Source organism: Hemicordylus capensis, chromosome 2, assembly GCF_027244095.1.
Source record: "Hemicordylus capensis ecotype Gifberg chromosome 2, rHemCap1.1.pri, whole genome shotgun sequence".
Lineage (NCBI taxonomy): Eukaryota > Metazoa > Chordata > Lepidosauria > Squamata > Cordylidae > Hemicordylus > Hemicordylus capensis.
The window spans coordinates 359,844,095-359,857,084 of NC_069658.1; the positions used below are offsets into that span (position 1 = coordinate 359,844,095).

Below are 12,990 nucleotides of genomic sequence, written 5' to 3' on the forward strand. Positions count from 1 at the left end.
CATCAGCTTTGTCTTTTGTGCCTTGGGGAGGAGCACACTACAGCCTCTTGTGCTATCTGTGAGAGTTTCTCAAAGCAGACTCTTAAGAACAGAGCAGCGCGTCTTAAGGTCGCCTTAATGGAGGACGCTCTCTGCCCCTCCACTTCTGCTGCCGCGCTGGGAGCTGCAGGCATGCAGTCTAAACTCCTGGCATCGGAGACGTCTCTGACCTCCAAACGTATATTCTCTAGGGTCTCGGGGTCGGGCTTCACATCTAAGTCCACAAAGCCAAACCCGTTTAAGCGACTCACGGCGCCGAGCAGCAGCCCTAAGAAGAGGACGGTCTCGCCTGCCAATGCCACGACATCGAAAAGACTTAAGGGGACTCCGGCCGCGGAGGGGACTCCTTCACCGACTGGGCTGCAGAATGAACCACTGAGAACCAATCATGCAAAGTCTTTGTCTCCAGCCCCCAGCCCTCGCCAGTCCCCAGCTACCCCGGTTAAATACCAGTCATCTCCACTGCTTCTCGACATTGTAAGCATCCTAAGAATCAGAAGAAGTCCAACACATCGAGCTTGAAAACAGCCTCGAAACTGAGAGACCCAGCTCCATCGGTACTGAAGCACAAGCCAGAGAATACTGAAGCTTCACATAACAGAAGCAAAAAGCGGGATGCTGAGCCAACCGTTGTTGCTGCCAACATGTTGGACTCAGAAATGCAGATTGAGATAGCTCCTACGGAAGATCCTGAAGTTGTGGATCCAGAGCTCCTGCATCTCCTTCAGTCAGGACACACAACTCCGTCCACTTCAACTTTCCAGGGATTCCTCTCACAAGGGTTGTATGATGATGAAGATGATGAAGACCGGCCTGTACCAAGAACACCTTCTCTCACTCCATTGATTACACACAGAAGCCCATTGTGCTTGTGCCCCTTAGGAGGTTGGGGAGACTCTAATATTACTCTGTCTGCTGAAGAATTTGCATTGTTCAAAGAATGGCAACTAGAGAGATTGAGAAAGCCTCAGCTTGTAGGACGATTAATACCAGTCACTACTCAAACTACTCCAAACATCCTTCCTTGTACATCAGCTTCTGTCCAAACCAGCACTCCTGTTACTGCTATGGTTAATAGCACTTCTGTCCAGACTGTTGGAAATTCTCTGTGGTGAGAGAATCCCTTTTTCAATATAGCAGAGTGCACAGAGGCACAAACACAGCGGATTTAGTTATGCATGCATGTGTGCTAAGAGTAAAGTAACTTGGAGCCAATTGCTTGTTTCAAATCAATATAAAAGGTATTTATTAAGGAACTCCATTCTAGATAGGAAAGTGAGGATTTAGGATCTCTAATCTATCTATCTAAATGGATGCAGATGGATTCACCATCTTCTCTGCACATATGGTGCAGGGCAAGAGACTTGCCATGTTGCAAGGTCAACAGCCAGGTAGGAAGAGAGAGAAGGAGGAAGGAAGTTGAATCCCCTAAGATTAGCAATCTACATTTCAAAGGGATAGCATCAGAGCAGCAGGAAGTGATGACCAAATGTCTTTGACCTTCTAGCCCTCTGACTTACTAGTTTGTCCTCCACTGTCTGAGGCAAAGAGACAGCGCAAAGTCCTTTCCTTCCAACACCCCCTCTCGTTGTCTCGTGACTCAGTTCACAATATTCATTTTCTCTCTCAGCTTTTCAAAGCAGGGTCTTGGTAGTGGCTTAGTGAGTAAGTCTGCGAGCATTTCATTTGTCGGGCAGTAGAGCAACTTGATTAGTCCATCTTTCTGCAGACTTCTCACTACATGGTACTTCACATCAATATGTCTGGTACTCCTCTTTACATCTTCTTGTTTGGAGAGTTGAATGCAGCTTTGGTTGTCTTCATACACTGGTATGGGCTGTGGTACCTCTGTACCTAGGTCCTTCAGTAGTTGACACAGCCATTGTATCTCGTGACAGCCCTGTGCAGCTGATACATATTCCGCTTCAGTGGTTGATGATGCTACTATGTCTTGTTTTCTGCTTGACCAGCTTATCGCTCCATCTCCATAGAAAATTATGTGACCACTGGTGGATTTCCTGTCTGTTATATCTCCACCCCAGTCTGCATCTACGTATGCTTCTAGTTTTGGTTCACTATTAGCTGGCAGCTTGAGCTTAAAGTGTGCAGTACCCTTTAGGTACCTAACAAGTCTTTTCATTGCATTCCAGTCCTTGACTGTTGGTGATGCAGTCTTTCTACAAAGTAAACCAACTGCTGTACTAATATCTGGCCTAGTGAGTGTACTAATGTATAAAAGCTTACCCAATGCTTCACGATATCTATGGTTGTCAGATAGTGGCTCAGTTTGATCTTCTTGCTTTATGTAGTTCACTTCCATTGGAGTTGGTGTAGGATTTGCATTTTCCAGTCTGAGCAAGTTTATCAAGTCTTTAATTTTCTGTTCTTGGTTGATCAGGAAACTTCCATCTTTCTCTCTTTGTACTTGAATGCCCAAGTAGTGTGCAATGTTGCCAAGTTGCTTGACTTCCACTTCTTTGTTCAGATGATCCATTATTTCCTTGCTGTCATCTGGATTTTCATAGGCAAAAATCAAATCATCAACATACGCCAAAATGTAAGTCCATTTCCCATCTCTGCATCTCGTGTACAGGCAGGGATCAGCTTCACTTCTTTTGAAGTTTGCTTGAAGCAGCATATCATTCAGTTTTATATTCCATGCTCTGGCAGCTTGTTTTAAACCATAAATGCTCTTTTGCAGTTTGCATACATAGTCCTCTTTGCCTTCCTGTAAGAAACCTGGTGGTTGTTGCATGTAAATGTCCTCTTCTAGTTCACCATGCAAGAATGCAGTTTTCACGTCTAGGTGCTCAACATGCATTCCTTTGCTAGCAGCAATACTTAACAGAGTCCTTACTGTGGTATGTTTAACCACTGGTGCAAAGGTTTCATCATAATCTTCTCCATATTTTTGTGAATATCCTTTTGCTACTAATCTGGCTTTGTAGCGCTGAATCTCACCATCAGCATCATGTTTGAGTTTGAAAACCCATTTGCAGCCAATAACTTTTCTTCCTTGTGGTAACTTAGTAAGAGTCCAGGTTTTGTTTTTCTGTAGAGCCTCAAGCTCTTCAATTGCAGCCTGTTTCCACTTCTGGGCTTCTGGTTGTGGTAGCTGGGATATTTCCTCCCATGATGAAGGTTCTGGTTGTTCCGCTGTTCTTGCGAGGTAGGACAGCCTCGGAGCTGGAACACCTCTGTTTGAGCGCGTTGATCGCCTCACCTCACCCTCTGTGGTCTCTTCTATCACCTCAGGTGCGTCTGGTGGATCGCTGGGGGTCTCTGTGTCAAGTGTGGTTGGATCTGGATCTGCTGTCTCCTCCTCCTCCTCAGTTCCTCTGAGATCAGGAAGCATAATCCAGTCATCAGGGTGCTTGGTCTGGTTGCTTGCTTCAGTGTAGGCCCCCTCTGAAGGTGTAGCTCTTTCATCCTCTTCAAAACACACTGCTCTGCTTATGGTTATCCTGTTGGTGTCAGGATCCAGAATTCTGTAGGCTTTGGATTGTGCTGCGTAGCCTACAAAAATCCCTTTTGTGGCCCTAGGCCCTAACTTAGTCCTTTTTTCCTTTGGGATGTATGAGTAAGCCGTGCTTCCAAAGACACGCAGGTGCGTCAGGGACGGCTTATGACCATGCCAAAGTTCATAAGGTGTTGTTTCAATAGGTTTTGTGTTCATTCTGTTGTGTATGTATGTAGCAGTCATGATGCCTTCTCCCCAGAATTTCTGTGGGAGGTGTGCGTCAGCAAGCATGCATCTTACCATGTCCAGTAGAGTTCTGTTCATTCTTTCTGCGATTCCATTTTGGGGCGGGCAGTAAGGCACCGTAGTTTGATGCACGATTCCATGTTCTCTCAAGAACTGCTGTGTAGCATTGGACATGTATTCTCCTCCATTGTCTGTGCGCAGGATCTTTGGCTTCCAGCCAAATTTGTTGCTTGCCATCGCCACATATTGTTTTAATTTCTCCAGCATCTCTGATTTTTCCTTCAGTAAATAAACACACGTGTATCGTGAGAAATCATCTGTTATAGTTAGAAAATATTTATGATTACCTATGGTTGCTGGTAGTGGTCCAGATATGTCACTGTGGATCAGATCCAAGGGTCCTTTCGTCTTCCTTTCACTCTGCTTTGGGAATGGCTTGTTTACTGCTTTGAACTCGAGACAAGAAACACAGTTAGTTACAGTGTCACATGGTACAAAATCAATGCCATTAGCTAATCCCTGTTCCTTCATGTTTTGAATTGATTCAAAACTTCTGTGTCCTAGTCTTCTGTGCCATAATTGTAAGCAGTTTCCATGCTGACACAACTTGGCTAGGTTCATTACATTAGGCTGGTATGCCTCAGGTCTGGACTGGGCTGGTCTTTCTCTGTCTGTAAATTGCTCTTCCACATGATAAAGACCTTGAAATTCCGAGCCCACAAGGCAAACTTTTCCATTCTGGGTAACAACACATTGTCCATTTTTAATATACAATTCACAGCCTTGTTGCTCTAGCTTGGATATTGAAATCAAGGAGCTTGAGAATTCAGGGATATACAAAACATCTCTCAGAAAAAATGGTTTAACAGATCCATCCAGCAATTTGCAATATAAAATTCCTTCGCCCTTTTTCTTTGCTTTAATTGTAGTATTATTGCCCAAATAAACGGTCTCTTCAGGAATATCAAACAGTTCAGTATAGAAACTTAGATTTTTAGAAATATGGACAGATGACCCAGAATCTAAAATCAGCTTTTCATTATTTTTCATTAAATTAACACTATAGTTCTTGTTGAAATGTCTGTCTGTATACTTGGAATCTCTATTTTCATTCTCCTTTGTTTGACTGATATTCCCAGACCTCCTGGTCTGATTCTTGGGACAATGCGCCACCCGGTGGCCAAATTCGTTACATAGGAAACACCTGAAGGCTTTGTTTCCAGCTGACCTCATTTCAGCACTGGCGGTCATGTGACCTCTCTCTCTGGGCTGAGTTTCTCTGGTGAAATCGGCTCTCTTTGTATGCAAATGTGAGGTGCCCATGCGGTTCCCTCTTGCAGCATTTCCTCCAGCATTCCCTCCCCATCTCGGGTTACGTCTGGAATGATCAATTGTTGCTTTAAGAGCAAAGTTGCTAGCCAGTTCACTTTCATAGCGTGAGTTTAAAAGGTTTCTTCGGTTAGCCTCCGAAGACAATGTTTCTACAGCCTTTTCAAAGTTTAGATTGGTGTGGGTTTCCAATTGCCCAATTATAGTGCTATAGGAAGCAGGCAAGCTCAAGAACAGAGTCTCCAGCTTTTGACTCTCTGTAAATTCCTCTCCTGCTTGTCTAAATTGAAAAAAGAAATCTTCCAAAGTCCCAATAAAAGTAGAGAAACAGTCCCCATCTTTATATTGGAGATCTTGCAATTTTCGGCGTAAATTAAACGTGTATGCCCATCCTTTCCTCATATGCATAGAATCTAGCTTGTTTAGCATCTCCTTTGAGGTTCCAAGATCACAAATAGCATAAAGGAAAGTTTTACTCACGGAAGCTGCAATCATCGCTTGTGATTTTCGGTCCTTAATTAGCCAGAGTTCCTTCTCCTTTTTCTCAGCGTCCGAGGTTCCATCTGGCGGGGGGTCTTCCTCAGTAACTTGGTGGAGTCCCTCTGCTTTCAGTGCAATCTTCAGTCGAGTCTTCCATTCCAAGTAATTATCCGCTTCCAGGATGGTAAGCCTGAGTTTTCCCTCCAGGTATGCAGCCATGCTCACCGGCTCCAAAAGGCAGTTGCTGTAGATTAGCAATTCAAAGTGTCCACGCTAGATCTCAATGGATCTCCTGGAACAAACCTAACTATCTAGTTGCAGCACACGCAGCTCAAAATACTGCTCCCATAACTGGCTGGAGCCCATAACCTGTTGGAAATTCTCTGTGGTGAGAGAATCCCTTTTTCAATATAGCAGAGTGCACAGAGGCACAAACACAGCGGATTTAGTTATGCATGCATGTGTGCTAAGAGTAAAGTAACTTGGAGCCAATTGCTTGTTTCAAATCAATATAAAAGGTATTTATTAAGGAACTCCATTCTAGATAGGAAAGTGAGGATTTAGGATCTCTAATCTATCTATCTAAATGGATGCAGATGGATTCACCATCTTCTCTGCACATATGGTGCAGGGCAAGAGACTTGCCATGTTGCAAGGTCAACAGCCAGGTAGGAAGAGAGAGAAGGAGGAAGGAAGTTGAATCCCCTAAGATTAGCAGTCTACATTTCAAAGGGATAGCATCAGAGCAGCAGGAAGTGATGACCAAATGTCTTTGACCTTCTAGCCCTCTGACTTACTAGTTTGTCCTCCACTGTCTGAGGCAAAGAGACAGCGCAAAGTCCTTTCCTTCCAACACAGACCACAGAGCTACAAGGGGAAATACCTACTTTGAAGCACACCACAGTGCAATCTTCTATTCCTCCAGTTTACCTAAACAGAGCTGTATCTATTCAAACCACTTTTCCGCCTCTTCCCTTGACTACCACTCAGTCTCTGAAGGGCAGACGTAAGGAACCAATCACATCACAGCCAACAGACTTACCTGACGATACGTCTTCTTCTTCTGAAGAGAAAGGCTTTCCATCTGACTCCTCAATGGAGGACCCCAAGGACGACTCTGATGATCATCTTTCACAGGAACCTAACCAAGACATTGCAGCTACCCCTTCAGATTCACCTATGGAAGAAATGAGATCCTACCATCAGCAAATAGCAGAGATGGCAGAGGTGTTGGCACTTAATCTAACACAAAGGACAACTGATTTAGACGACCCTGTCTATAACCTTTTGAAGAAGACAACTGGATCACAACCTGTCTACCTACCCATGCTCCCACTCATAACTAAAGCAGCAAAGTCAGCATGGGAAATCCTACAAACATCCACGGCTACTTCAAAGCGTTTGGAATCCCTTTACAGGATAGAGGAGCAATATATATAATCTATATCTATATCTATATATATCTTTATTTACAACCCAAGGTGAGCATAGATACAGGAACAAAATAATGAATACTTACTGAAACATCCAGTGCCAAACTCACTGGTTGTCCATGATGCCTCCATGGCTAAATCAGGTAGAAGACATACTACCCCAGCAGACAAGGAGGGTCAGAAGCTTGACGTCCTCACAAGAAGGGCTTATTCTACTGCTTGTCTTTCCATAAAAATAGCTAATTACATCGCTTGCCAATCGAAATATTCTTATTCGTTGTGAGAAGGCTTACATGCACAGAAATCCTCTATGACACCTGAAGAATTCCAGAAGTGTTTTGATACCATATTCCTAAAGACTACTACAGCCAACCACCACCAATTGGCAAATGCAAGCACTTGGCTGAATCTGAATCATGCACACTCACTACTGCCATGATGTTAAGATGACACACATGGTTACACTTGACCATCTTGTTACAAGACATGTGGGACTGCATAGAAGCCTTACAATCTGATGGTAAGGGTTTGTTTGTGGAGCAAACCGATGAAACAATGGAGCAGTGAAAGAAATCCAAGATTACTGCAAGGACCTTCACAACACAGAGATACAGTAACAATAGATATCAGCCTTATCAGTGTAGACAGAACGCATACAGGAGGAATGACTGATGGGATTTTAGAAGACCCTTTAATAGATACAATCGTCGAAATTACTCCCAGAAGAACAAGCCTGAGCAACAAGGCTGCAATAAGCCTACACAACAACCAAAGCAGCATCTTTAGAGCCCCTGGTGGCGCATAGAGCCCCTGGTGGCGCAGTGGTAAAACTGCCGCCCTGTAACCAGAAGGTTGCAAGTTCAATCCTGACCAGGGGCTCAAGGTTGACTCAGCCTTCCATCCTTCCGAGGTCGGTAAAATGAGTACCCAGAATGTTGGGGGCAATATGCTAAATCATTGTAAACCGCTTAGAGAGCTCCGGCTATAAAGCGGTATATAAATGTAAGTGCTATTGCTATTGCTATCTTTGATCATTCCCTGAGCCCACAGCAACTGAAACCACAGCAACTGAACCATCCTCAACCACTACAGAAACTAATACCAAGCTTGACCACAAGGTACAACACCACCTTGTTGCAGACCTGGAATTCCATCAAACAGGCAAGCCATGCCACAGCATGGCACCATATAACATCAGACCAGTGGGTCCTGTGAATAATCAAGACAGGCTATGCCATCGAATTCAAAATTCTCCCACAGTTCGCAGGCTTAAAATACACCCCGGATATGCAGATGCTGAGGGAGGAAGTCAAAGTTCTGTTGGACAAACAGGCCATCTCACCAATACAGTGGGCTCTCAGACAGCCAGGATTCTACTCGAGGTATTTTCAGATACTGAAACGGGACGGTGGCATCCACCCAATAATAGATCTCAGATGGCTAAACCTGTATGTTGATGTGCGGAAATTTTGGATGATAACACTGCAAGCGATCCTACCCCTTCTATACCAAGAGGAATGGATTGCAACGTTGGATTTGAAAGATGTGTATTTCCACATCGGCCTACAGGAATCACAAAGGAAATATTTGCACTTCACACAGGGAACTCAGATCTATCAATACAACGTTTTGCCCTTCGGCCTAGTGACAGCACCAAGGGTATTCACAAAGTGCATGGCTGTCATCATAGCCTATCTCCGTGTACAGGGAATCTCGATTTTCCCATATTTTGACGATTGGCTTTTAACGGCAAAGACCAAGTCGCAATTGAGCGTCCATATTCAAACAGTGACGACGCTTCTGCGTGAGCTGGGCATCCAGATAAATTGGGAGAAATCTCATCTAACTCCCTCAAAGCGCCTGAAATACATAGGCGCAGTGCTGGACATGGAACTCCAAGAAGCTTTCCTCCCGCACAACAGGTTCACATGCATTCGAGAGATGGTGGAACTCTTTCAAGCCACTCCCCGACAAAGAACCAGGTCGATACAAGTGCTGTTGGGGCTGATGGCCTCTTGCACATCAACAGTAAGTTATGCCAAACTCCGCTTCCAAAAACTACAGCTGTGGTACCTGGATGTATTCCGGCCAAACGTAGATCCCCAGGATCTATGCCTAGAAATTCCAAACAGGGTCCTGGACTCCTTGCAGTGGTGGACAAGACATGCGAATTTACAAGCGGGGATCCCATTCCAAATGCCAATACCCACTTGGACGCTGACCACGGATGCTTCTAAGAGCAGCTTGGGAGCCTATTTTGAGAACCAGAGGGCACAAGGCTTGGGGACACCCCGAGAGGCGGGACACCATATCAACTTCTTGGAGCTCCTCGCAGCATTCAGAGCACTGCACAACACCACTGCCATAGCCTATATAAACAATCAGGGTGGCACGGTGTCAAAGCCTTTGTGCCATCTGACCCCTCAGATCTGGGATTGGTGCATCATGAGAGGCATATACCTGATGGCGATCCATATAAAGGGTCAAGACAGTGTCCTAGCAGACGCACTAAGCAGATCAAATGTCCTACATCAACATGAGTGGGAGCTCAACCCCAAGTTACTAGAGGAACTATTCAGTGCCTGGGGCACTCCGACTGTGGAATTGTTCACCACCTCAGAGAACAAGAAATGAAGTCATTACTGTTGCAGGAGGGGGGGGGGTACCTATCCAGGGGAGATGCATTCCAGTACCATTGGACACGAAGTATGTTTTACTCGTACCCTCCTTACCCTTAATTGCACAGGGTTATTGAAAAACTCCTACAGGAGAAGACCAGAGTGATTGTGGTGACCTCTTGGTCGCCGAGACAACCATGGTTCCCCCAACTCTTAAGGCTGTCAGATCACCACTACAGGAGACTGCCTCAACAATCAGACCTGATAACACAACAGAACGGTTGAGTATTGCATCCCAACCTGTCCGTTCTGAAACTGATGGCATGGAAAGATGGTTACTAAGGAAAATTCTACATAACATCAGGAAACTATCAACCAGGAGAAATTACCTCTCAAAGTGGAAAAGGTTCTGTGCTTATGCTACAAGACAGCACTTTGAACCTAGGAAGGCGAGCTTAAAGGAAGTTTTGTTGTATCTGATGACCTTAAAGACAAGCGGCCTTGCCAGTGTGTCAATAAAGGTTCACATGGCAGCAATCTCTGCTCGCCATAGTGGTTGGGATGATAAAGCTGTATTCATGCATCCTAGGTGCAAAGATTTTCTGAAAGGCCTGAATAATCTTTACACCCCCAGTGTCAGGCCATGTGACAAGTGGAGTCTCTCATTGGTAACTCTGATGGATAAGCCCTTTGAGCCAATGGCTATCACTGCACTGAAGTTGGTCACATTGAAGACGTTGTTCCTGGCAGCTATTATGTCTGTGAGGCGTGTAAGTGAGCTACTTGTGCTTCGCATAGATGAGCCCTACACAAGATTCTACCCAGAAAGAGTAGTAATGCGTTTAGACCCAGAATTCTGTGCAAAGATTGTTTCTGACTTTCATCTGAATGCTGACATTGTATTACCAACCTTCTTTAGGAATCCGACGTCAACGCTCGAATGAACAATGCATACATTAGACGTGCAGAGGGCCTTCCTCTTTTTCCTAAAGAGGACAAAGGATTTAAGAAAGACTAAAAACATGTTTGTTTCCATAAAAGGTCAAAAACAAGGGCAGCAGCCTACCTGACATAAATGTTCTTTTTGGTTGGTGGAGCTCATAAAGATGGCCTATGATATACAAGGTGTCACTCCGCCTTCTACGATACGGGCCCACTCAACAAGAGCGCATGCTACATCAGCGGCGTACCTGTCGGGCATCAGATTTAAAGATAACTGGATGGCGGCAACCTGGGCCTCAGATCAAACCTTTGTAAAGCGCTATGCTTTGGACCTTTGCTCTGTAGCGGCGGCAGAGTTTGGCAGGGCCATTCTTAAAAGGGTGCTTCAGTGGCTTGCTACTCCCACCTCCATTTGGGAAGCTCGTTATTCACCCATTTTTATGAGTGTCAAGGCACTCACTATCCAGATAAACAGTTTGCTTACCTGTAACAGGTGATCTGGTAGTGGTGCCTCGACATTCATAAAACCCACCCTTCCTGGCCCGCAGCAGAGTGCAAGCTTGATTTGCAAGAGGTCTCAGGCATCGCAAGGAACTAATGAATACTACCCGAAGCAGTCCTGTGCAGGCGCAGAACCCATTTTTATGAATGTCGAGGCACCACTACCAGATCACCTTACAGGTAAGCAACCTGGCTTTTTTGTGATGGGCTGGATCAAAGCAGGGGAATTAACACAGAGGTACAATATAGCAAAGGAGGTGGCTCAGAACATACAGATCCCACTTTTTAATAAACATAAACAGATCTCAAAGTGCAAAACTAAAGTATCTCTCAATGGCCAAATTCCAAATCAAACTTACAGGGCTAGGTGTTGGGCGGCCCCACCTCCCTCTCTTGCAGCAATGGGGTTTTTGGACACTCTCTGGAGTGCAGATGCTCCTTGTTGCAGCTACCTGAGAAGGTGAGCTCATTCTTGGGATTAAAGAACAAACCTGAGCATGTGTGATAACATCATTATGCCACCCATAGGAATTAACAGGACATAAAACCATTGTTTTTTTAAAAAACCCTAAAAACCACCAAGGGTGAGGACTTCTCATACTCTGAAATCAATACAATGGACCCTGTAAATAAAAACAGCCACAGCACTGAAAAAATTCTTCACCCAAACAGAACTGTAATTCAGCCATTTTTACCTTTTTCATATGAAATTTCATTTGGGTAATCTTCAAACGGACCTCCTAACATGGGAAGTTTCAAGCCAGTTTGTCTCATGTTCCAGAAAATATAATCTGAAGAATGTAATGCCACCCTGAATCCTCTTTATAATAGTAACTTTCAATCTGTATCACATGTCCTTAACAGTGGAATGTTAACAGGCACTCTATAATGCACAGATGTTTGCCATTATGTCTCAGCACTTGGGAGCTGTTAACTCAGTAGCTGCACCATTGTTTTATTATGACCACCTCCTGTAAACCTCCCTTCCTACATGACCAATTGATGCCATCACTACATCTGGCTTTAAGGGGTTAAGGTATATGAATCTTGTGATGCCATGTGCTTTACTGTATGCAGAATGCTAGGTGTGCCCCCACTTTGTGGGGGTGCAAAGGACTTCCCAACATGAATGTGTATTTTTATATTTGTTTTCAGCTTGCAATGAAGGACATTTTGGGATCCATTGTCAGAAATGTCCAGACTGTCCAAAAGAGAGACCTTGCAACAGATTAACAGGGAAGTGTGCTGTTGAGGTGTCTTGTAAAGCAAGAAAAAGTTTAGCGCGCTGCGAAGTTGGTGAGTGCTGCAATAGCAAGATAAAATGGTTCTTGCCTTCTTGAAGCTACTGAGATATTGACTTCAACTATGATACATGGTAGTAAGATATTCGACAGATTAAGTCTCACCTTTTTAAAAATAAGGCTTTGCTAGAGTCGCGGCTGCTGCCCTTGCATTTTTGTTGGCCCACAGTTTCAAAAATATGGCATGCCAGTTCTCCAAAACTGATGAGGGCATTAAGTATCCTTTTGAATATCCTTACTACTCAGTTCAGGAACCAGGGCCAAAGAATCTTGAATCTGGATCATGATCTGTTGCTATTCATAAGTATTGGATTTACAAGCTCCACGTGGATTTACAAGCTCCTCAGATGGATTTACAAGCTCCTTGTCGCATCTGCATTCTCACTCTCACACTCTGCGTGTTTTTTGCTTTTGGCAGTTAGTGTGCCATTTTGTCAGTTCCTTTCTGACCACCAAAGTTCTTATACCTTGTTGGTTGTTGCTCCTCGGTTATTGGATTGGATCTCTGTGTGAGAGATAAATACGTTAGTTATTTGGTGTTTTTTGACTTGGACTGGCTGTTTTTTTCTTTGCTTACTGGGTGTCAGATTTGTTATTTAGTTTGACTTGGATTGGACTTTTGACTACTCTTTGCTTCCTGT

General features: G+C 44.3%; 1 protein-coding gene across 8 annotated transcripts in view; it reads left to right on the plus strand.

Annotated features, from left to right (window-relative positions):
* The window catches only part of LOC128345453 (uncharacterized), a 244,597-nt gene that overhangs the window by 204,683 nt on the left and 26,924 nt on the right, over nucleotides 1–12,990 (plus strand). For 7 of the 8 annotated variants that reach the window (XM_053297393.1, XM_053297395.1, XM_053297397.1 and 4 more), the window contains one exon: nucleotides 12,204–12,344. The exons of the other annotated variant lie outside the window; for it this stretch is intronic. In XM_053297393.1, coding sequence (XP_053153368.1) covers nucleotides 12,204–12,344 — 141 coding nt within the window. The remainder of the gene's footprint in view (nucleotides 1–12,203; nucleotides 12,345–12,990) is intronic. 8 annotated transcript variants of the gene reach the window in all.